At 41.9% G+C, this 23,205-nt stretch overlaps 1 protein-coding gene across 2 annotated transcripts in view; it reads right to left on the reverse strand.

The window, feature by feature from the left end:
- Positions 1 to 10,589: 10,589 nt before the first annotated feature.
- The window catches only part of nkd2b (NKD inhibitor of WNT signaling pathway 2b), a 172,662-nt gene continuing 160,046 nt past the window's right edge, over positions 10,590 to 23,205 (reverse strand). For both annotated transcript variants that reach the window (XM_069913312.1, XM_069913313.1), the window contains 4 exons: positions 21,502 to 21,649; positions 19,995 to 20,079; positions 16,121 to 16,248; positions 10,590 to 14,640 (listed from right to left, as the gene is read on the reverse strand). In XM_069913312.1, coding sequence (XP_069769413.1) covers positions 14,090 to 14,640; positions 16,121 to 16,248; positions 19,995 to 20,079; positions 21,502 to 21,649 — 912 coding nt within the window. In that variant the 3' untranslated portion in view covers positions 10,590 to 14,089. The remainder of the gene's footprint in view (positions 14,641 to 16,120; positions 16,249 to 19,994; positions 20,080 to 21,501; positions 21,650 to 23,205) is intronic.

Here is a 23,205-nt window from a genome sequence, read left to right on the forward strand (position 1 = left end):
GCTCACATGCAAAACAAACACACTACTCTAATAATTTCACATTCTCCACCCTTATTCAAATCCACTTAAAATATTGAAATAGTTTTGCAGCCATGAATCTGAAAAATCTCAACATGTTGCCTCATTTTTGATCATTGACCTTACAATAGCATGAGGCACATTAATGTTAAGTGTCAATTTTATGAATGCTGACTGAACAAATATTTGGTTCATCTTTAAACTCGTATTTGATGGAAATTCCAACTCCCATCAATAATTCATGTTTCCCCTTTCTTCAAATTAATTTAAATATTGTTGAAAGGACAACGGTCTGCTGATGAACTTCCACATCATTTTGTGGTGACTGGAGAGTTGACACATTTTTGATGTGCAGACCACATCAAGAAACATCCAACTGGAATAGTTACAGTATATGCCATTGTATATGATGACTTGTGTATAGGATGACCTTGGAATTTTCATTTAAAATGTTGGTTTTGAGTGAAATTTGCATAAGGTGACACCAAATTTGGCACTTACTGCTGGCCAGTGGATGCTGTAAAAAGCTAATCACAATATTTTAATAACAAATTATAATTTAAAGATTTAAATTTATTTGAATCTTTTAAAATAAACCACTGTTGTCTCCTGTAATAGGCTGTACAAAGCCTGTACAGAGTTGACAACAGTCAGACTGGGTGAATAGACCTCACGGAGGAGCGCTGAGACTTTGCAATTAACTAAGGAGGCATGCATGAGATTGCATCAGAGCTGGCAGGAAGATAGCAGTGGTGTGGTGACTTTGTCATCAAGGTAAGAATTAAAAACCCTTTGAATAGGACGACCCCAATTTTAAGGTGAAACTTTCAAGTTTCGATCGTCCTATACGATGGCATAGTAATGAAGTAGCCACCGTATGCTGGGCTCCAAACTCATTCTACAGCATGTTTTCTGTTAGCTAATGTGCAGCATTAGTTCCAAAACAATATTTTCAACTGATGCAACAATGATGAGGAAGTCAGCATGTCAGTCAATGGAAGGAAGCTCCTCAAAGGGTCAGTCAGTGTGTAATGTTGATTAGATGTCAAGAATGCCAGTGGTGGAATTTGAACACGTCTCCAAAATACTAGCCCAGGATCTGAATGACTAAACCAACATGTTGCAGTTGCCACTGATTACATCCGCGACAATTTACGGGTGTCATTTGTCAACCCTGAGATGAATCCAGCTGAAAGAGGTTTTTCTCCTTCAACTTTCAGCTTGTGTTTGACCTAAGACCTGGAGATCAATGCCCAACATATTGACAAGAATGATGCCAACTTTATTTTGTGGTCCTTGACACTTATGCTATCATGAATAATCAAAGGTTGGTTAGTGGATAGCAGGTCTTATGACATCAATGTACCTCCAGCATTTGTGAGAAGCATACACCTAACAAAAGCTTTGCTACCACTGGAAATTTGAGTCACAGTTTGCTGAACAGTTCGCCTCTGCTGCCTGGGCTGCTTTGCAAGACCCTTTTAGTTTGTGGCACCACATGTCAAGATTGATGTTGGCCAGCTGCGCAACAGTGCTAAGTTAACAAAACAGCTCTAGTTGCAACTACTGTATGAAAAACTGGGGACCTGGTGTAGGAGGAGGAATGGGAGGAAGACTGGTAACTTCCATTGTATCTGCAACAGGACATCAGTCAACAGGTTGGATCCACAGCCATACATTTTAATGCTAAAGAGAATGGCCTTCATCTCCTGCTCTTCTACAGGTACTGAGATGTAGAAATTCTGCCTGGCCTGTGGGAAAAAAAATCTCAGGGTTGCATGTGATGTCTATGTACTCTGATCATAAATTTGAACTTTGATGCAGTTCTTTGCTAAATGAAACGATGACAACATGTGGGTAAGCTTGCAGCAGGGAGCAGAGGGGTAGAAGGGGATCAGCCTACACTCTGTGTAGCTTTGTAAATCGGATGTGAGAATACGGGGCAGGTAGGAGAATAGAGCCATCTTCTTTTGGTCTGACTCTGCCACTGGCTGTGAAGTCAGTTCCAGCCACGGCAAGCTGGTTAAGGAGTGTGTGAGTAGGAGAGGGGAGAAAGGTCTTACCTAAAGCACATGCAAAGACCTATTGCTTGCTCCTCTCACTTCCCGTTGCATCTCACAGTGACTTGCAGGAGAGACTAGTGCATCAATAACTGTCACACAATCTGGGTGATACACCCATTGTGGTTGAATTGCTGGTAGCAGGTGGCATCTGTGAGATGTGGGTGTGACGCTTGCAGCAATGTCAGGATCATGGGAGTGAGAACAAATCTTTGATTGTCAGGTAGGATTCCTGATTGAGAATTTGGTGAGTGAAAGTCATGGCATACTCAGCACTGACAAAAGTTTGTAATGGAATTTGAAGATATTTTCATACACCATGGCCTCATACAAGGTGGTTGTGGTAAACCACTCTTATGCTGCTGCCAGCTAGATGCCTCCCAAGACCCTTCCTACCCATAGCCCTTTGTATGCTCCCCATTCCACTCTGCCTTGATCAGTCAATGAGGTTGACTTTCAGTCTATAGCTAATAAAAGCCGATCATTTTCACAACTTCAGTCCTTTGTGATTATTGATGGTGCATCAATTTTATTAACAATGCTTTTTCTAGAAAGGTGCAGTTTCTGAAACTTGAGAAGCTCAAAATTGACCCTCAATCGTCTGACGCCCCAAACGGGTTTGGAATCTGGCTACGCTATTTTGAAGACTTCCCGGCTGTGGCTGTGGACATTATCACCACAGATGCTAAACCAACTGAGGCTACTCTTCTTGTAAGTTGGGCCCCAAGTATTCCCGATCATCAGGGATGCCAACTCATACCTGGTGTCCAAGGAGATTCTGAAGGCCCAGCATTGCAAGAATGTAAATGGCATCTACACCAAGCACCTCCTGGCCACCAGAAAGCAGTGACCCAGTGAGTCAAGTGCCAGGTACTGATGAGCCCTCCGGAACCTATGCTGAGCATGTTACTGTAAGGCAGTGACAGCTGCCCAGAATGCTGAGGACCTCATCCAGGACACTTATGTGGCCAGTATCCACTCTGGGTACATAAGGCAGAAACTCCTGGAACAATAGGTGGTTGAGTTGACTACAGAGGGTGGTTGAGCTGACAGAGACACTGGAGGTGGCCCTCCAAATCTCGGATGATTATGCAGATGCCGCTATCTTGGGACGGGGGAATCATCCCGCGCTATGAGTAACTGTCACTGACACCATCCCACCCCTCTATTGACCTGATCTCGGCCACCATTGCAGGTGATCACTCCAGCGGCGCGCGTGGACAGTCACCACACCAGACAACATGATGGTGCCATCTTCTCTATGAACAAGCATTGCCTGGGGGCTGCCGTTTTGGACCACGTGGCAATCGCCATCTTCTCAGGCATACGACATCATGGGGGGAACAGCCATCCTGGGATGGCTACCTTGGGTCTTCATCTTCCGTGGGAGATGGACCGCACGGTGGACCACTATAAGCTGCAGGCCACTTTCTCATACCTTGATAATGTGACCATCTGCAGCCAAGACATGCAAGATCATGATGAAAATCTCTGTAAATTCTTCCAGGCAGCAAAATGCCTAAACCTTACTTATAACAATGTGTTTTCCTGCTGAATCTATCTCTTCTACATACCCTCAAAGCACTGAAGAGACGCCTCTGGTTCTTTTCATATTACGCATATTGTGCGATCCCCAAATATGAGGACAAGATTCACCCATTGGTCAAAGCCACCACGTTTCCCCTGCTGGCAGAGGCCCAAGCTGCATTTGACCGTATCAAGGCAACCATGCATGCTATAGATGAGTCCACACTGTTTGAAGTAGAGAGTGATGCGTCTGACTTTTCCCAGGCTGCCACACTCAACCAAACAGGCAGCCCCGTCGCTTTTTCTCATGCACTCCCCAGCCTGAAATGTGCCACTCCTCCATCAAGGAGGAGGCCCAGGCCATTGTGGAGGCAGTACAAGACTAAAGGCACTATCTCACTGGAACACAATTTACTCTCCTCGCGGATCAGTGAGCAGACGCATTCATGTTTAATAATAAGCAGAGAGGTAAAATTAAGAACAATAAGATCCTCAGGTGGAGAATTGAACTGTCTACTTACAATTATGACATCCTCTACTGGCCTGGCAAACTTAGGAACCTCCCGGATGCTCTATCCCATGGGACCTGTGCCAGTGTCCAAATGGACAGATTGCAGCCCCTCCATGAAAACATTTGTCAACCCAGGAGTGACTAGTTTTCCCATTTTATTAAAGTTCAGCACCTACCTTTCTCCATTGAGGAAGTCCAGATAATGACTAAAAACTGCCAGGTCTGCACTGAATGCAAACCTCAATTCTACTGACTGGACAAGGCACACCTACTGCCCCTTCAAGTGCCTAAGCATTGATTTCAAGGGGCTTTCCTTCCCTTCTCCAACCGGAAAACCAACTTCCTTACAATCATCGTTGAATACTCCCATTTCCTTTTACCATTTCCTGCTTGGACATGACCACGGCCACAGTTATCAGGGCCATCCACAATATCTTCATGCTTTTGGGTACTCTGGCTTCATCCACAGCGACCGAAGGACACCATTCATGAGTGATGAGCTGCGGCAGTACCTGCTGACCAGGGGCATCGCCACCAGCTACAACCTTAGAGCAGTAGTTCTCAACCTTTAAAGTGGTATGTGAATGTGAAGGGAAGGTTGAGAATCGCTGCTCTAGATCCAATTGTTACTGAAATATTTTGCTTAAGAAAAATTGCCATTGGCCCATTTCCTTAGGAGTTATGAAACTGTGCACATAGTAAGTCAATTAGGTACAATTAAAACAGTGGTTTTCCAACTTTTTCTTTCCACCCATATACCACCTTAAGCAATCCCATACTAATCACAGAGCACCTATGGCATAGGGAATACTTAAAGTGGTATGTGAGTGGAAAGAAAAAGGGTGAAAACACTGCCTTAGAGGGAATGGGCAAGTGGAAAGGGAGAATGCTATGGTCTGGAGAACTGTACTCCTGGCACTGAGGTCATCGGACCTCCCCATCTCTCAATGGCAAGAAGCCCTCCCAGACGCACTCCATGTTTGCCTTCCCTAGAAAGTCTGCATCAGGGTCTATGATGCCCACCTGGTTTACCTCCCCAGGATCAGCCCTGCTTCGGAAGCATGCCGGGAAATCTAAGACTAACCCATTGGTCAAGAGGGTCCGCCTCCTTCACACTAACCCCCAGTATGCCTATGTTGTCTTCCTTGATGGGCGTGAGGACACAGTCTCGATCCGGGATCTGGCAACATCGGGTGCCCCTCCGTTCACTACTGACCGCCAACAGACACTTCTCCCCTCCCCCCCCCCCACCGCTAACTTAGGGGTCCCTGAACCTGCAGCCGACTACTCTCCACCCCTGGTTACTATTGTCACCCATGATGCACCAGCACCACACTCCCTGCTGCTCAGGGTACTACAGCAGCACCCCAACTATTATCACACCATTCGCTGCAGCAAAGGAAACCCCCTGACAATCTATAAAATGTGTATTTGTTTCATCTTTTTAAATGGTGTTAACCCACATATGCCATCGATGCTGTTGGAGGTGTGCATTGCACAACTTAATCGTTAGCACTGGATACACAGAGCAGTGATGGAAGTTAGAACGAGATAATTATTCTATCCTGTGTTTGCCTCCAAGGGTTTCTTATCCAGCCTATAATCTGTTTCAGGAACATTGATTAAAAGATATGAATAGCATAGTGATTAGCAGCACCCGCAATCAGGATTGGGGTTTGAATCCACACTGTATGTAAGGAGTCTGTACGTTCTCCCCATGTCTGGTGGGTTTTCTCTGGGTACTCCAGTATCCTCCCACTGTTCAAAACATACTGGGGGTTGTAAGTAATTTAGGTGTAATTGGGCAGCATGGGCTCGTGGGGCAAAAGGGCCTGTTACCATGCTATATGTCCAAGTTAAAATTGCCCAAGACACTGTGAAAACACCTTTGTAGTTCATCAAATCGTGCTATTGGATCATTTACCTAAAGACCTGATGGTGTTTTGAATTAATGCCTGAAATCAAAGACTATACCTCAGATATTTGCTCCTTGCCTCAGAGATTGACGCGCAAAAGATTTAACCAGCAGCTTGTGGAAGATGGGGGAGTGGAACATGTGATGGAGCAGGACACTGCTATTCAGGGAAGAAGGTAGCCTTAGGGGTCACATCGGTTGGCTATTGCTGGCCTGAAGTTCAAACAAGAACTGGTTGTCAATTCACAGCAGCCACAATCTAAAACATCACCTAAAAAGTCATCAAGTGAAAGGTAACACAATAAAATTAATTGTATTTTTACCAGCCACTCTCATACTTATTTTTTGGCTATGGCCCCCTTAGGACTCTGCTCAAGGTTTATGAACCCCCTTCCCTGTGTCAAGTTTTGGTTTCTTCTGTACTTCTCTCCTACCAACTACTTAAAAATCGTAACAAATATTTATGTTTCACCAGGTGAAAAGAAAACAAGGCTTTTACTTAAATGTGCTGTAGTCTCCGGGGTGGGGGTGGGGGTGGGGGTTGAAAGGTTCCTATTGAGAACGGCTGATTTAAGCAAACATTCAGGGTACTCTGAAAAATTCAAAACACGTTTCTTCTACCTAAGTACATTTTTTTCCCTTCTCTTTCCCCTTTGACAAGTGCATCATGTGGATGGTTTTAAAAAAAAAAGGTGCAACAATTTTAATGATTTTAATGGTCCAAATCAACTCCTTTCTTCACAGGTTAGTCCTTTAATCCTCATTTAACAAGCATTTGCCATGTCTTCGTGAACATGAGCAATCAGTTGGCCTTCATCTAACATTAAATCCTTCAGCTCAGGAAGAACATCAAGGATCGGTAAGACATTTACGAGGTTGACTCCAGAAGTGGAAGTCTTTAATTTTGAGAGATTGGAGGAACTGGAGCCCTTCTCAGTGAATATCAATAACCCATTAAAAAAAGCTTGAAAGTTTGGCCTGTTAACTACCTTTAAAAATGAACACTAGATAGAGGAATCAACCACTTAAGTTTATTAAGAGTTAATTGAATATTAACAGGCAAAATCCCAGCATTTCAGTCTTGGGAATCATAGTTTAGATGAGGAGCTGCCAACTGGTGCAAGGTAAAAGTGTTTAATGGAATCACGAGCATGGTTCCATAAATTGGCAAAGATGTAGATTCTCAGCAGTCTGATCTCTTAATTTCTTATCATCTAAAATTCAAATTCTCCAAAACCAGCAAGACTTTGAGAAAAACCTTTGGATTACAGCCTGGGTGGGCCCACTAAATAAAAGGGAATGTTTTCTTTTGCATGTTGTAATTTAAATCTACACATCCTGTTACCGACCAACTGTGAAAAATCAATAGGAAATGGGAAGACTTCTGGTTGCAAAATAAAACTGTAATTTCAAACTTTTTCAGAAACTAATTAGTTTTGTACACAGGAAGATGCTGATCAGCCCATTGTAACCATACTCTAGGAATAATCGAGAACCAACCCACATCCTCTGCTTCAAATATTTATCCAATCTTTCTTGCAAAATGCAAACGATGCTTGTCATAGACACTCCCCATGGAAAAACATTCCTTAATTCAACAACCTCTGCTTATAAAAATGTTTCCAAATTCTTTCTTCTCACTTTATGACAGTTTTACCTTGTTAATTCTCAGTGAATCTATGATCAAATGGAGGAAAGGGTGTTACAGCCAAACTCAGGAGCAATAGAAAAATTCTCAACTCATGAATAATCCCTCAAATTCCAAAGGCAATGAGCAAACCCCATTTACAATCACTTCTCTGTTTGGGTTTAGACAGCAAATTTTCTGCAGCCTACAAGTCAAAGTCAAGGGTATGAGCCACATCAAAGGACTTCAGTATATAAACTGGTCTGAAACTTTGGCGCAGGTCAGGAGATTTGCAACGTTGAAGTGTCACCTTTTAGATGAAGCTGTTCCACCATCTGCCCTCTCAGCTAGATCCATGGCATCAATCAAAAAACAAGAACTAATATAATGTCAACAACAACAACATAAAATAGAAATCAACTAGCCATTTATTTCATGTATTGTGGGGTTTTCTTGTGTCCAAATCAACCCCCCCCCCCATTATTGTGCAATATACTGAAGTGCTGGAGAAACTCAGCACCTAATAGGAAGCAAAGGGTTGACGAAGAGCTCAGGCTCAAAACATTTGGTTTCTTCTGGATGCCGTGTGACCTGCTGTGTTTCTCCAGCATTATTACGTTTTGCACTACAATCACAGCATCGGCAGGCTTTCCTGTTTACAGCATCTCCCCCAATATTAGTGACTATGCTACATAAATACTTCATTGACTGATGTTCTACTCACTTCACACCTACAACTGTGTGACTTAATATAACAATGACACTGTCTACAAATTTTTCAACAATACCACAGTGGTGGGTTGTATAAAGAAAGGCATCAAGTCAGCATAGAGGAGGTAGAGTGAAAATTTGGCAGAATGGTGCACCAACAACAACCTTGCCACTCAATGTTACCAAAACCAAGAAGTTGATTGACTTAAGGAAAGGAAAACCAGAAGCAAATGGTCCATTGATCATTGAAAAATCAGAGGTTAGAGGGTGAGAAAAGTTTTTGGGAGTCCCTATCTCAGAGAATCTTTCCTGGATCCGGCACACTAATGGTATTGTGCAGAAAGCACATCAGCATCTCTACTTCCTCAGGAATTTGTGAAGGTTTGGTATAACACCAGAAATCCTGGCAAGTTTATACAGATGTGTGGTGGTAAGTGTGCTGACCAGCTGTATCATGGTCTGGTATGGGGACACCAATACCCCTGACCCTCAAGCTCTTCAAAAGGTAGTGGACACAGCCCAGGACATCACAGGCAAACGTTCCCCACTATCGCAAACATCTACAGGGAGCACTGCCATCAGAGAGCAGCAGCAATCATCAAGGATCCACACTACCCAGCACATGCTCTGTTCTCACTACTGCCATCAGGAAAGAGGTATCGGTGCCACAAGACTCGCATTATCAAGTTCAAGAACAGCTGCTACCCTTTGACCATCAGATTCATCAAAAACAAACCCAATTAGGGACTCATTTGAAGACTGTTACTTGTGCCCTTTTTTAAAAATTCTCTCTGTATTGCACAGTTTGTTTATATTCATTGTCTATTTACAGTTCTTTGTTTACATTTGTATAATGTGTACAGTTTTTTTGTACTACCAATAAATAGTAATTCTGTCTCGCCTGCCCTCTCCTGCGACCTCACAGCTGTCAGTTAAATTCCAGTCGATTTTCCTTAGGTAGACCATCTTCCCAACTGATCCAGATCCTGTTCCAAACTTCAATATTAGTCCAAAATGTCTTGAGAGCATATGTCATTAGGCATTCCAAAAACAAACTGATTGTAAAAACCTACAACCCATTGGGAATCCTCTAAAGTAAATCACATTATTCACTTCCTATCTTTCTCTACCTCATGGTCCTACCTACCACACTGGTTAGGCACCTGACTCTTATATAAACATGTAAGAATTACAGCCTAGAAACAGGCCAATGTGACCCTTCTAGTCCATGTTGAACACTTTCTCCCACCTAACCCCACTGACCTACACTCAACACATAACCTTCCATTCCTTTCCCCATCCATATACATATTCAATTTCTCCTTAAGTACTAATATCGAGCCTGTCTCTGCCACTTCATCTGGAAGCTCGTTCCACACACCCACCACTCTCTGAGTAAACAAGTCCCTCCTCATGTTTCCTCTAAACTTTTGCCCCCTCTCAACTTGTATCCTTTTATTTGTATCTCCCCCTTTCTTAAAGGAAAAGCATTAAACCAATTCAAATCTATCTATACCCCTAATAATTTAAATACCTCAAACAAATCCCCTCTTAACCTTCTACACTCAAAAGAATAAAGACCTATCTTATTTAATCTTTCCCTGTAACTTGGACTCTGTAACCTTGTCTCTCATTTCAAACTTCAATCAGACTCTTAGTGAACAAACCACTAAGCCTTAATCACACCTCAAACTTACAACCATCTCCCAATCCTAGACCCAGATTTGAACTCAGCTGTCACATCTTTCTCTGGTGATCTTTACCTTCTATAGTGAAAATGAAACACTGAAAACTACCCGTTTTTTTTCCATAGTATTTTTTAATATAAGATGCATTTCTTCTCAATACACTCTCCCTTCTCCAGTTTTACAGACAGCTTAATTTTCAAAATTCTGTATAAAAAAAAAAGTTGTTTGAAGACTCAAACTGGATGAAAATTGAATAGTCTATTGATTTTTGAATGGGGGTGGGGGAGGTTCATATTACTATGGTGCAGCGTTGATGGTCCAAAAGTCACATTCCATAAATAATTTTCCTAAAATCTTGAAATAAAATGTTACCATTATTAAAAGAGACCTTGAAACTGTTGAGGCACCACAAAAACTGAACAGATACACTAGCAGATTCTCATAGGCTCTACCCTCATGTTCCTGGCATACCAAAGTAGAAGTGCAAGGATCCAAGTAGGGAAAATAAATTCTGACATCACCAACACCCGACGAAGAAATAAAAGGAGTGCTTTATTTTAACAGAACTTTTTTTTTAAAAAACAGATGTTTATAGAAAACTTGGATTTAAAAAAATCTATTAATCTCCAGCTTGTACATAGTCTTTCCAATAGTTTGTGAGCTGCTCATAGTTTGTGGTGTAAATACATTTAAAAATCAATAGCTCAAGGTATTCTGCAAAGTTTCACTCTCTCAAATCAGTTAGCAAAGTCAAAATTAAAGAACGTCACAGTATTGGAGTGGTTTCAGGTCAACTGTGTAAGGTAAAACATCATGAGATGGGAATGTGTAAGGAGTTACCCTGTACAGGGCTGTAACAAGATGTGAATGCATCCTTGTACTTACAAGATAAGAGAGACATTGATGGATTGAGAGGCAGGAAGCTAGCAGGGAAAGGATAGCAACAGTTTTAGTCATTGGACAAGTAATGATATGATGATGTTCTAAGCACGTATCCAAGGGTATAAAAAATCACCATTTTGCTGATAACGGCAGAATGCATTCTCCGACTAACATTGTTAGTCGCAAGTGTTACAATCCGGTAATAAAGAACAAAGAACCCTGATTTCGACTCAGTCTGGTGTTTGTCTCACTCATTCATGAACAAAGCAGACCTAACAACTGGCACAGAAGAGACAAGAACCTTCATTTTTGCTCCTGTGTCAGTTCCGACAGCTTTCAACTCCCTGATTATTCAAATATATATCTATTCTCATTAAAACCTTAGTGATGTAACCTCCACAACCTTCTAGGTAGAAAGTTTGAGTGACAAATCACCACTTCCAGTAACTTGACCACTCCCTAATCCTTGAGATTTCATTTTGTGATTATGTTCCCTCATTTGAAGTTCTCTCTCTGGTGGAAACAGCTCAACATCTCCTCTGTTAGATGCTCTATGCATTGCAGTAAAATCATTTATCTAAACTCCAAAAATAGAATGTCTTCAGCTGCTCATGAAAGGACAAATCTCTCATCCCAGGTGTTAGCCCAGCCATTCGCTTTTGGATTGCTTCCAAGTGTCTGCTTATTGATTATTAAATAAAGGAATCAAAATTGTGCACAGAACTCCAGGTTTGGAGAGCAAGAGCTAACTGGCAAGTTAACTGAAGACTGATAGTACTTCACACTTCAAATGAAAACGCAACGTTGCTTGTTAAATAAATAATACATTTCATTAAGTTCATATATAACACTATACAAAAAAAATTGCAGTGGATGTCCAATAAAGTAGAACTATTATGAAAGGTCCTTTCTTTTGCAAAAATATCACTACAATAGGGTAAGGACTACGTTTAATAACATATCTGGGAAAATACTGTCAACATAATATGGAAGAAGTCCACACAAAATTGGAATGTATTACAGTAACATTGTTTTTGCTCCTTAACAAATCGGTCAGCTCCAAATTGATTGTAATCTAGTTTTCAATTCTGTGATCATCTGTAGTACAGAAACACCGGCAATGTTACAAGGCCATGAAGTTTTGGGTTAATGACAGGCTACAATGCATTTCTGATGTGAGGCTTCTATCAAGAGTTGCATTACTGCATTATCTAGATAAGGATTTTTTTCCCCCCCCAAAAAAAGTTCCAAGTTATGAGGGGTAGAAACAGAGTAAATGCAAGTAGGCTTTTTCTACTGAGGCTAGGTGAGATACAAATCAGAGAACATGGGCTAAAGGTGAAAGGGATAAAGTTTAGGGGGAACCTCTTCACACAGAGAGTAGTGGGAGTGTGGAACAAGCTGCCAGGTGAAGTGGTGAATGCAGACTCAATTTTAAGAAGAATCTCGAAAGGTATATGGATGGGCGGGGGTATGAAAGTATTAGGGACTGGGTGCAAGTCAGTGAGACCAGGCAGAATTGTAGCTCAGCACAGACTACAAGGGCCAAAGGTCCTGCTTCTGCGCTGTAATGTTCTATGGCTAATTTCTAAGATGGCCTGTTCTCAATCTAGACATTTAAAGCTTTAAATTGATTAATAGTAATTTCAACTTTTTCCATAGTTTTATTTTAATGAACAGATTTGGTAGCAGGAGAGATGAGAATATCATTACCAGCAACATTTCTCATTTACCCTCTTTCAAATACAAAGTTGTTTATCCAATGGTAAGATAGAACTTTGGGTTTAATGAGAGGTATAGGTGTTATTGCCAGCAGTCATTCACAAACATGTCAATAACTACTCAGTGATGAGTGTTTGCACACCTTTTCATATGAGGGGGGGGGGGGGGGGGTGGCATCTCATTTAAACATTTTGAATATTGAAAGGGATGGACAGAGTATATGCAGAAAAGTTGTTTCTCAAGGTGGGACAGTCTAAGACAAAAAGGCACAACCAAGATTGAAGAGTGTCTACTTACAACAGAGATGTGGAGAAGTTTCTTCACCCTGAAGGTGATGAATCTGTGTAATTTGGTGTCACAGGTAGTTGGGGAGGCCAGGTCCTTGGGTGTATTTAAGGCAGAGGTGAATAGGTTCTTGATTAGCCAGGGCATCAAAGGTTATGGGGAGTAGGACAAGTAGTGGAGCTGAGAGGGTGAATAGATCAGCTTATGATAGAATAACGATGGGCTGAATAGCCTATTTCTGCTCCTATGTTTTATGGTCTAAATAACTTGCAAAGACAAGGCAAAACTGAGCACCTTCTGTTGAAATGGGTCACAATGCCTTGCATAGGAAATACAATAAAAATAAGTGTTTCTTAAAGAAGCATAAAATGCCAAATACTTCCCTATGAAAACAAATCCCAATTGATAATGTTAGAAAGATACCTGTATAACTAAAAATAAAAGATTTATTAATATATGAATAAATTATATTTTTAACAATGGTTACTATGTGTTACATTCATCCTTAAGGTGTTTTTAATACATGCTGATAGACTACTCTATGCTGTTTCAGTTCTCAACATTAAACACCAATTGGTGTCCTGCAGTAAAGTTACTCTCGCTTCGACAGAGGAAACAGCTCACTAAATGATTTGTGGAATGAGCTCATGGCTCTATTATTGATGATTCATTGTGGTAGCTTATAACCACTGCTCCACAAGTGAGCCGAAAAACCTCCAGACCAGCAAAGAGGAAACAGAAGTTCATTTCATCAAATAATAAAACAATCAATTCTGATGCCTTATACTTGCCATGCAGCACAGTAATGGCAGTGGTGTTTCAGATCTTCATGGATTAGTTTCAAATAGCATGACGAATAAAACATAAAGTCGGCCCGTGCTTTGTGTTGGGCAGTCTTTTGTGTGGCCTTGCACCAGAATCATTCAGGCATTGGGGACAAGGATGAAAGAGTGATTATCAACCCTAAAGAGATTTGCACATGTATCAATTCAGACAAAAAAAAAGTCCCCAATTGTTGCTTCATTGCATCAGCTCCAAAATGCCCGCCATCGTTGTAGCACAATAGAGGTGGGGACAGGCCTAGGCCCAGCCCACAAACTGGGGGCTTTATTTTCTTTCGTGTCCGCCGCTGTTACTGGCTCCTCATGACTGATGGTAGTGGTGGTAGTGATGGTGGTGGTGATGCTCGTGGTGGTGATGGTGCTCGTGTCTCTGAACAACTGGCATGACGTAGCCGTCGCTGGACACGATTGGCGGTAGATCCCGGGCGAATTCTTGCTCCAGCGCCAGGGGCTGGACATGGGCTGCCTTCAGTGGGGAGTGGGCATCTTTCATTCGTTGCCTGTACTTCTTATGGCTGTGCTGTTGAAAGTGATGATGCTCGTGGCCTGCATGGTAGGCCTGAGAGTGGTAGTGCACGCCTTTACCTGCCTTGCTTCCATTGCTCTGACCAGGTGCAGTGGAAACTTTCCCCACGGCTTTGGGGGACTTCCCAAGCAACTTCTCCTGGCATTTCAGCCGCGGGTGAGCTTCACCTGACCGGAGCTCACCGGCACTGGTGGGAGAGGCCTGGTCCAGGAGTTGAGATCGACGCTGGTGGCTACCATGGGTCTCCGTTTCCTGGGATCGTGACCGGCATTGAGAGTGAGGAGTTTTCCCACGGTGCTCTTGCCTGGTCTGCAATGGAGGTGACCCTGAATGGGAAGAGTTGAAACAAAAACAACATAATAACACAAGCTGAAGGGGAGACACAAAATGGTAGAAGAGATCTCATTGGTTTTTTTTTTAAACATTGAATGAAATTAGTCTCATCTACATTTCTCATTTGATAAAGCACTTTGGTCCACAACATCTGTGCTGAACATGATGCCCAAATTAAACTAAAGCTCTGCTGTTTGCACCCAATATATATCCCTCCATTTCAGAATATTCATGATCTATTTCAAAGCCTCATAAATACTGGATGATGTTGGGCTATGGGGGGGGGGGGGGGAAGGAAAATGTTCATTACTTTTGTTATGCAATTAGGTAACCAAAAAGCAACCATTTACAATACTAGAGGGCAGCATGATTAACATAGCAATTTGCGCAACACCTGTTAGAGCACCAGCGATTGGGTTCGAATCCCACGCAGCCTGAAAGGAGTTTGTACGTTCTCCCCGTGTCTGTGTGGGTTTCCTCCACCTTCCACCTTTCAAAACGAATGGTGGTTATATGTTATTAGGTGTAATTGGGCACAACTGGCTGATGGGCTGAAAGGGCCTGTTACCGGGCTAAATTAAAAATTACTTTTAAATTTTAATACTGGAGACATTTCATTAGTTATGCTAAAAAAGAAAGCACACAAATGGCTGGTGCAGTCTGAAAATAAATACAAAAAAAAAATACTGGAAATGCTCAGCGGGTCAGGTAGCATCTTTGGAAAGGAAATTAAAAATTCTGTTCATTGAATCCTTCACTGAAACTGGAAATAATTCGAGATCTGCTCATCTGATTACAAATGTTACCTTGAGTTCTCTTTCCCTGCATCTTTACTGGTTCTCAGATGTGAAAAAGGAAATGATCTGAAAACAGGTGCAGATATTACCTTGCATGCCAAGCATTTCCACCATTTTAGCGTCAATATGTTTTCCCCATCAACACTCTGAGGAAAGCTACAATGATGAGTGAAGCCCAATTATTTCTTCAAATTTCAACTCCAAACCTGCGCAGATATATCCCCTTCAGGCCTTTCACGAGCGTGGAGGTTAATTTACGCAGTGTGGGGGGTGGGGGATGGGGGAAACGAGTTGCTGCTGTGCTGGGCAAGCTGGAGACAGTCGAGGAAAAGAGCCATCACCTGCCCCTTTTATGTACTCACTCAAATATCCACCTAGGAAACAGAAGGCCCAACCTCAATTACTTTATTTTTCCTTGTTCAAAGCGATCAATGAACATTACCTCATTTCTAGGGAGGGGGATGGGGGCAAGGGGTGTGGTAAATGCCGTTGGTGGCTGCAGAAGATGAAATGTTCTTGCCTCTCTCCGTTCAGTTAGACAAAATTCCCTATTTTTATATAACCAGCAGGTTCAAACAGTTGCAATTGTTCAACTAGTCAAGCAACCCACATATCTAGGAAAATCAGAACAGACTGTTCTTAATTCAGCAGGAGGAGTGCCTATTTAATTAAATACCTGGTCCAAATTTAGATGTGTAGTTTTCTATCCCAGCCAGGTCTAAATAATGGTTTCTTCTCTCTGTGTTTTCATCTACACAATATTGCTCACGAATATTTGAATGCTGCTGGTCACTGTTGTACCTTCTGCAAGAAAACAAATTTTAACAGGCATTTCCTTTTTATTATTCCACAGTTGACTGTCCCACCCTAATGGCTGAGTTTAGGTCCAACCCAAAACCAGTTTTCCCAACTCAAACACTGTCCATGTATCCCGCCCACAGGCTTCCCTGCAACAAACACAGTTTATGTTTCAAGTCTCTTTTTACTTTTCCCCTCACTGTTTTGATTGAGCTTCGTTGTAGGGGAAAGAATGGTGAGGGATATAACTAGTAACGAGGGAGTCTAAGTAAGTTACGATCATAACATGCACCCATTGTTGTAAGCAGAAACTTAGACCCATTGTAAACTTATAGACAAATAAGCAACCTATTCAGTAATCAACTTTTATCTCACCAGAAACTAGATCTTTGAACTTCCCATTCGTTTTTCGAAAATGAAAAACTTGCAATTGTTTCCATCGAGAGTATAAAACCTGTACCAATATCATGCGCAGGAGATCAGCTTTGACTGGCCTCCTGATGCGCATCAGTTTTAATAAATCTCCTATAGTTTCAAACATCAACACTGGGTGGCATTTCTCTTTGCTCCTACAGTCATTAAAAAAGGCTGAACAATCAAATACTTTGAAGAATGAAAATCCCTTCAAGAAGCGCACAACAAATAATGAAGCAACCACTGAATTAAAATCCAGGAGCCAAGAGTTTGTAGAAGAGCAGAGATTTCAAATATTTTAGTTCCCGTTGTTATTTGCGTCAAGAGAAGGAAAAGTTAATTAAGAGAAACAGATTACTGTAGTAGAATGCCAAGTGGCTAGTGAAAACATCGCTGATGCCGCAGGGTCTTTACAATTTTTACGCAAACCATCTACCCAAGATTTTAATCTGTTGAATTGTGAAAGAGTTGAGAAGTAAAATTAATGGAGCTGTCATGGGGAAAAAAAAACACTGGCAAGTTCACAATATTTAAGAAAGATTCAAAAGGGAAATACTAAGAAGCACCCGCAATTAAAACAAAACGTTGAACATCTGATGTGAAGAGATTTGGAATGGGTGAGCAGAATTTCATTAATAGGAAAGCTGGAGCTTTCAGGAGTGACAAGACGCGTAAGATTCTAGGGCAAATATGAATTAAGGACACAAGTAGGAGCAGGAATAGGCCAGACTGAAACAAAAAAAGCCTGCAGACACTCCGATTGTAGTAAATACACAAAAGTGCTGGAGAATCTCAGCAGGTCCCTCCCATAAAGGGCTCGGGCCCAAACACCTTTGGTTCCTATGAATGCGCTAGGAGATGCTGAGATCCTCCAGTATTTATTCTGGGTGTTTGCCAGTAGGAGTAGACAACCCAGGTCCAACATCTGCCCCACCATTCAAGGTGACCACAGAACCAATAAAAAAAAACTGCTGAAGGAAGAGCGATCCCCTTGTCCTCACCAACATCCCACCAGACTCCACATCCAACATATCCTCCTCCACCATTTTCACCACCTACTATGGGATCCCACCACCAGACACTTATTCCCCTCTTCTCCCCTTTCTGCCTTCTGCAGAAACTGCTCCCTCTGTGACCACCTCGCCCACTTCTCCCTTCCACCAATTACCCCTTTAGCATCTATCCCTGAGACCACAGGTGATGTTCCACTTGCAGCCACATCTCCTCCCTCAGCACCTTTCAGGGCCCCAAACAGTGCATCCAAATGAAGCAACACTTCACTTGTGAATCTTCAGGGGTTATCTATTACTTTCGGTGATCACACTGTGGTCTGCTGCTCTACTCCGGAGAGACTGTGCACAGTCCAGGAGATCCCTTTGTTGAGCACCTCAGCTCTGAGCACCGTAATAGCTTGGGTCTCACAGCCATTTCAATTTCCCATCCTACTCCCTTGCTGACATGTCTGTCCCTGGTCTCAAGTACTACCAGACTGAGATCACCTGCAAATTGGAGGAACAACACCTCATCTTCCATCTGGTCACATTCCAATGTATGGCATTAACATCACCTTGTACGGTTTTCATTAGAAACCCTTCCATCCCTCCCCCCACCCCCATCTTCTTTCCCTGTCTCCTTTTTTCCTACCTCTGACTCTGACTCCTTTCACAGAGGCAGAATGAATTCTCATCTTTCTACTTCCAATTAACATCTTTTGCCTGTTGGTCTGTACTTCCGCCCCCCCACCCCCCATTTCATCCCCCTGTCTTTCTTCAGGCTTTAACTCAGATGCCTGTCTTTTTAACTCATATCTTGAAGAAGGGCTCAACCCGAAATGTTGGTGATAAATCTTCCTCCTCTGGACGCTGCGAGACCAGCATTTCAGTATCTTGACGACTATCAGAGTGTTTGCAGACTTATGTGCTTCACGTAATTTTTGAAAGGTTTATTGCAGATGCGGGCTGCAGTGTGAACGAATTAATCCAAGAAAGATAACGTGAATGCTTCTGAAGATTGTGACTTATCCAGAAAGGTGCTAATCAGGTCCTGATTGGTACTGAACCTGCTTTTCACTATTTGGCCTGGATCACTAACAGCATTGAAAGAGACAGCCTATTTCTGACTTCTGTGCCTACGAATTGCAGCATAGATAGGTTGAACTCACTGGTGGTTAGAGCTTCTCAGTAAGCTCTAGGAATGCAGTTCAGTTGTGCTGAGCCAAGGACCACAGACAAGTCAAAGCTAATGAGTATGCAATGTGCACTAGCATGGGGTTGGGGGGGGGGGGGGGTGGGGGGTTCAACAAACAGGATGGAAATAAAAAGTGAGGGCAGATTTTTTTTTCTATTTTCAATTAACTAAAAGCACTGATATGAAAATTGAAATGTGTTTGCTTAAAAAAATCCTAAATGCAACTCATCAGTTTTTAATTGTCCCGGATGAAAAGGATTTTGACTCCCAGGCCATTGGGGCATTTCATGGGCAGGTCTGAGGATTTGTTACTTGAGACTCGAAGAGAACCAGCTCAACTGGATCCTTGGGGCATCTGAGGATTAGTGCAGCCATGGAGATCATGGGGAAGTCAGGCTCTGTAAGTAGGTCACATAAACATGACACCTGGCCATTGTGGTTCAGTGTCGAGTCCATTTATATCCATGTCAACGCACAAAAGAAATTTACAGAGTAAATTTATTGGGAAGGACTTGAAACATGGAATTTTAAGACCTACAGCACAGTAACAGGCCTTTGCAGCCCACAAACCTGTGCCCCTAAAATACAGCAATTAACCCAAAACCCTCATATGTTTTGAAGGGTGGGAGGAAACCGGAGCACCTGGAGGAAACCCATACAGGCACACGAACAACATGCAAATTTCTTATGACAGTGCCAGATACGAACACGGGTCGCTGTCGCTGTAATAGTGTTGTGTTAACCGCTACGCTAATTGTGCATCCATGGACTAAAGATTATAAGGGATTAAAAGATATTTGGATGCCCTTTAATGAACAAACATTAAGAAATGGTTCAAGTAAATAGAATGAATCTGTAAAGGACTTTATAAAAAAAATCTCCGATTTCACAGTTCCTCCCTCAGCTTTGAAGAGGTGGCTCCATTATGTCAGGGCTGCTTACATCATCAGTATTCCTTTCCAGAGGGAGATTCCACCAGGTGGTCACCCTCTTAGAAACACGCCACCCAAAAGCATTCATTTTTCCACAATCATAAACTTTTAAATATTCATCACTCCCAGGGTCAATACATTTTCCTCCATTTCATTTCCTTTATAGCCATTCAGTAATACGTAGGTCCAGTGTTGAGAAAATGGATTTATCCCCAGTACCTCAACTGGGCAGACACCCTTTTGTCTGGGCTCCTTGTTTCCTCCACGTGTTCAGTTTCATTTCTGCTTCGACTACTTTCTCGATCTGCAAAACAAACACAAGAACACAATCTATAAATGGTTACCTCACAGTCAGCTCTTGGTGGGGGGGGGGAGGGTTGGGGAATAAACTCCCTCAGGTGAAGGCTTACAGAGCATTATGCGAAACAGAGAGGAAAATCCAGGACAGAGGTCACCAAAGAATTAAAATGGTCTCTCTTTCCTCCCAACTGTCTGTACACAAACTGAGCAGTACATTTAGTGCAGCAGCTAGCACAACACTATTACAACACCAGCGACTTGGGTTCGAATCCAGCGCTGTCTGTTTGTACCTTCTCCCAGTGTCTGCATGGATTTTCTTGGGTGCCCAGATTTCCTCCCACCCTCCAAAATATATGGGGTTATGGGATAATTGGGCCGGCACAGGTTAAATGGCTGGAATCTGCTTCGATAGTGCTGTAAATAGATTTAATTTTTAAAAAGTTAAAAATTTTAACTGAACCGCATCCAATTTCAATCCTGGCCCCAGGGGATGCGAACCAACTCGACGAAATGGTCATAAATCGGTCCAAATGCCTCTCCTGCTCGAGTCTGCTGGAAGGGCTGTGGGGCTAGATATAACATTAACACAGCCAGTTTCTCCATAAGGGATGGAATTCAGGCACATTGCTGAAGAAAGGATAAATTGCACTTCTATTTGTTTTACCTCACGTGGTCCTTCATAGAGTAGAGCGAGAATGAAATGAGGATGCTTTCCACACTCACGCCCAGCATTTCGTAAATTAGGTGCTTGAATATATATGGATTGCTTAACAAGGTTAATGTGGGTGTTGCTCAGCAAAAAGACGTGTATGGCACTCCTTCCGTCTGATAGCCTACAGTCACCCTTGGGCAAGGTGTAGCACCTCTTTAGCCTCCCAGTCAGGTTTGTGTGAAGCCATGGATTGTGGATGGTTTTTACAAGCAGATTCTACAAACTGGAATTTATAGCTGTAAAACTAAAAATGCTGGGCTGATGAATCTGCTGACCAATGGCCCAGTACGGACACTGCACCTGAAGGCGGCAACAGGGAACCACTTCAGTATTTTTCCCTCATATAATCATGAACTCAGCATTGACCACGGTCTCAGGTCGAAGATGGAGCCTTTACCAAAGGAGAACAGGGTAGGCAACAATTACAATTTGGAGGGTCAGAGATCATGATGGATGGAGAGACGTGATCACCCACGCTGAACTGCAAGGCACCTGAATGAATGAATAGGGTTAATCCTGTTACTGAGGGCACAGCAATTCAATCATTTTATTTTAGAAAAGCACCTTTAATTTGCTCAATGTAGTGAAAAATTAGTTTGGTGTAATGAGTATGTTATGGAACCAAATATGAACATTAAGAGTCAAAATTAGATAAGTGAACCAAATCAATGTTGGGTTTGTGGTATAGGGATAAACAAACATCAGCTGGCTTACCTTGCCCATTAGCAAGGCCATCTTTCTTCCTTTGGGGAGATTCAGGGCTCACTGTCAGTTTTACCCTCAAGGTCTTACTGCTGGTGGACGATTGATTTACCGAGGCATCTACAACTTCGTAGATGGTGTGCATCAGGCTGGACATATCCTATATTTAAAAGAATGATACATGCAGTCAGCAACTTCATATTTCACAACGAAACATTCTTGATGCATAGAAGCTTTTCTTCACGCTAGAACATGCCTTACTTAGACTCTCTTCTATGCCCTGTACAATGACCTGAATATCAAAGATGAAAGTTTCCCAAATACTTTTCTCAAAGGAACAGTCAATGAATGTTTATTTTTAAATTAAAGAATGGAAAATTAAAAATTAATACAGTATTCAGTTTTGCCAAAGCAACAGGATAAAGCTGATGAGCCCCATTCCAATTGACTGCAGACAAACTAGTTCCCATTTTTTTCCCACCAGTGCTCCATATCTCTCCTTATTTTAATTGAACAAAAATCATCATCTGCCATTAACAATCAAGCAAGCATCCATGTCTTTTTAGATCAAATTCCATATTTCCTGGGTTTTCTGACCAAAAGGGACATGGATAGGTCTAATGACAAAAATACAAGCTTCTTTGCTCTCAACTCTCTCCTGAGGAAATGGTTTCTACCTCTTCACTGCTTCAAATTTTGAATACCTCAACTTACACATCCTTGAATTTTCAATAGCTGATGGAATAGAAACCAATTCTTTACAATCTGCCTCAAATTTGAACCATGATAACCTCTGGGTCTAGCTAGAGTTTCATACATCTGGAGCATATACTCTTCAAGGTAAAGACAAAAGAGTGTTATCAGGCCAATGGAATGCTCACCTGTCCATGGATTTTCTTTAATTTAAACCCACCCCCTCACTTGAAAACAATGTTCATCAAGAAGAAAAATCCAAACTTTGAATAATGTAGAGAAGTCTGAGAATGTCAGTCCTGTAAGATTGACACCAGGGAGGAAATTATTGTGAATGTTCAGAAAGCCTTTGACAAGGTACAACACAAGACATTATTAGATAAAATTGAATTACATAGTAATGGGGGGGGGGGGGGTGGAAATAAACAGTCAGATAAAAGTTGATGAATTTTGTGCATTATTATATTTTGTGTATCAGTACATGACAATAAAGGAATCTGAAAAGATAGATTGAATGTTTGGATGTTAATATAATCAAGGGACATTGCATTAGTACAGGAAAGAATGTCAAGGAGAAAGATTAGCCATGATCTCACTCAATGGAAGAGATAGTACACAGAAAGGGCAGAATGGCCCACTTCTGATCCTACTTGTGTTCTAGTGGTTTAGTATATATTCCCAGCCATTTTAAGAGAAATATCACCAGAATTCAATGTGAGCTGGGAAACAGCAGTCACAAATGAATCTGGCTTACATTTCTCTTCAAAACCCCACTGAAAAGACTTAAAACTTTGACTCGCATGCATGTAGTTGGCAAGTAATTAATGACTGCATTCCATTTATTCCTGGTTGGAAATGAGATCTGTAGGTGTAAGGGATGGAAAGATCAAATTACTTATGAAAGGCTGGCTATCTTTGATACCCTTGGTGGCTAAAACCCAAGTTTATTGGCAATATGACATTAATTTGTATTACATGCCAATCTGTGAAGGAAACAACAATTCCTGATTATTATCTTCCCCA

Source organism: Narcine bancroftii, chromosome 1, assembly GCF_036971445.1.
Source record: "Narcine bancroftii isolate sNarBan1 chromosome 1, sNarBan1.hap1, whole genome shotgun sequence".
Classification (NCBI taxonomy): Eukaryota; Metazoa; Chordata; class Chondrichthyes; order Torpediniformes; family Narcinidae; genus Narcine; species Narcine bancroftii.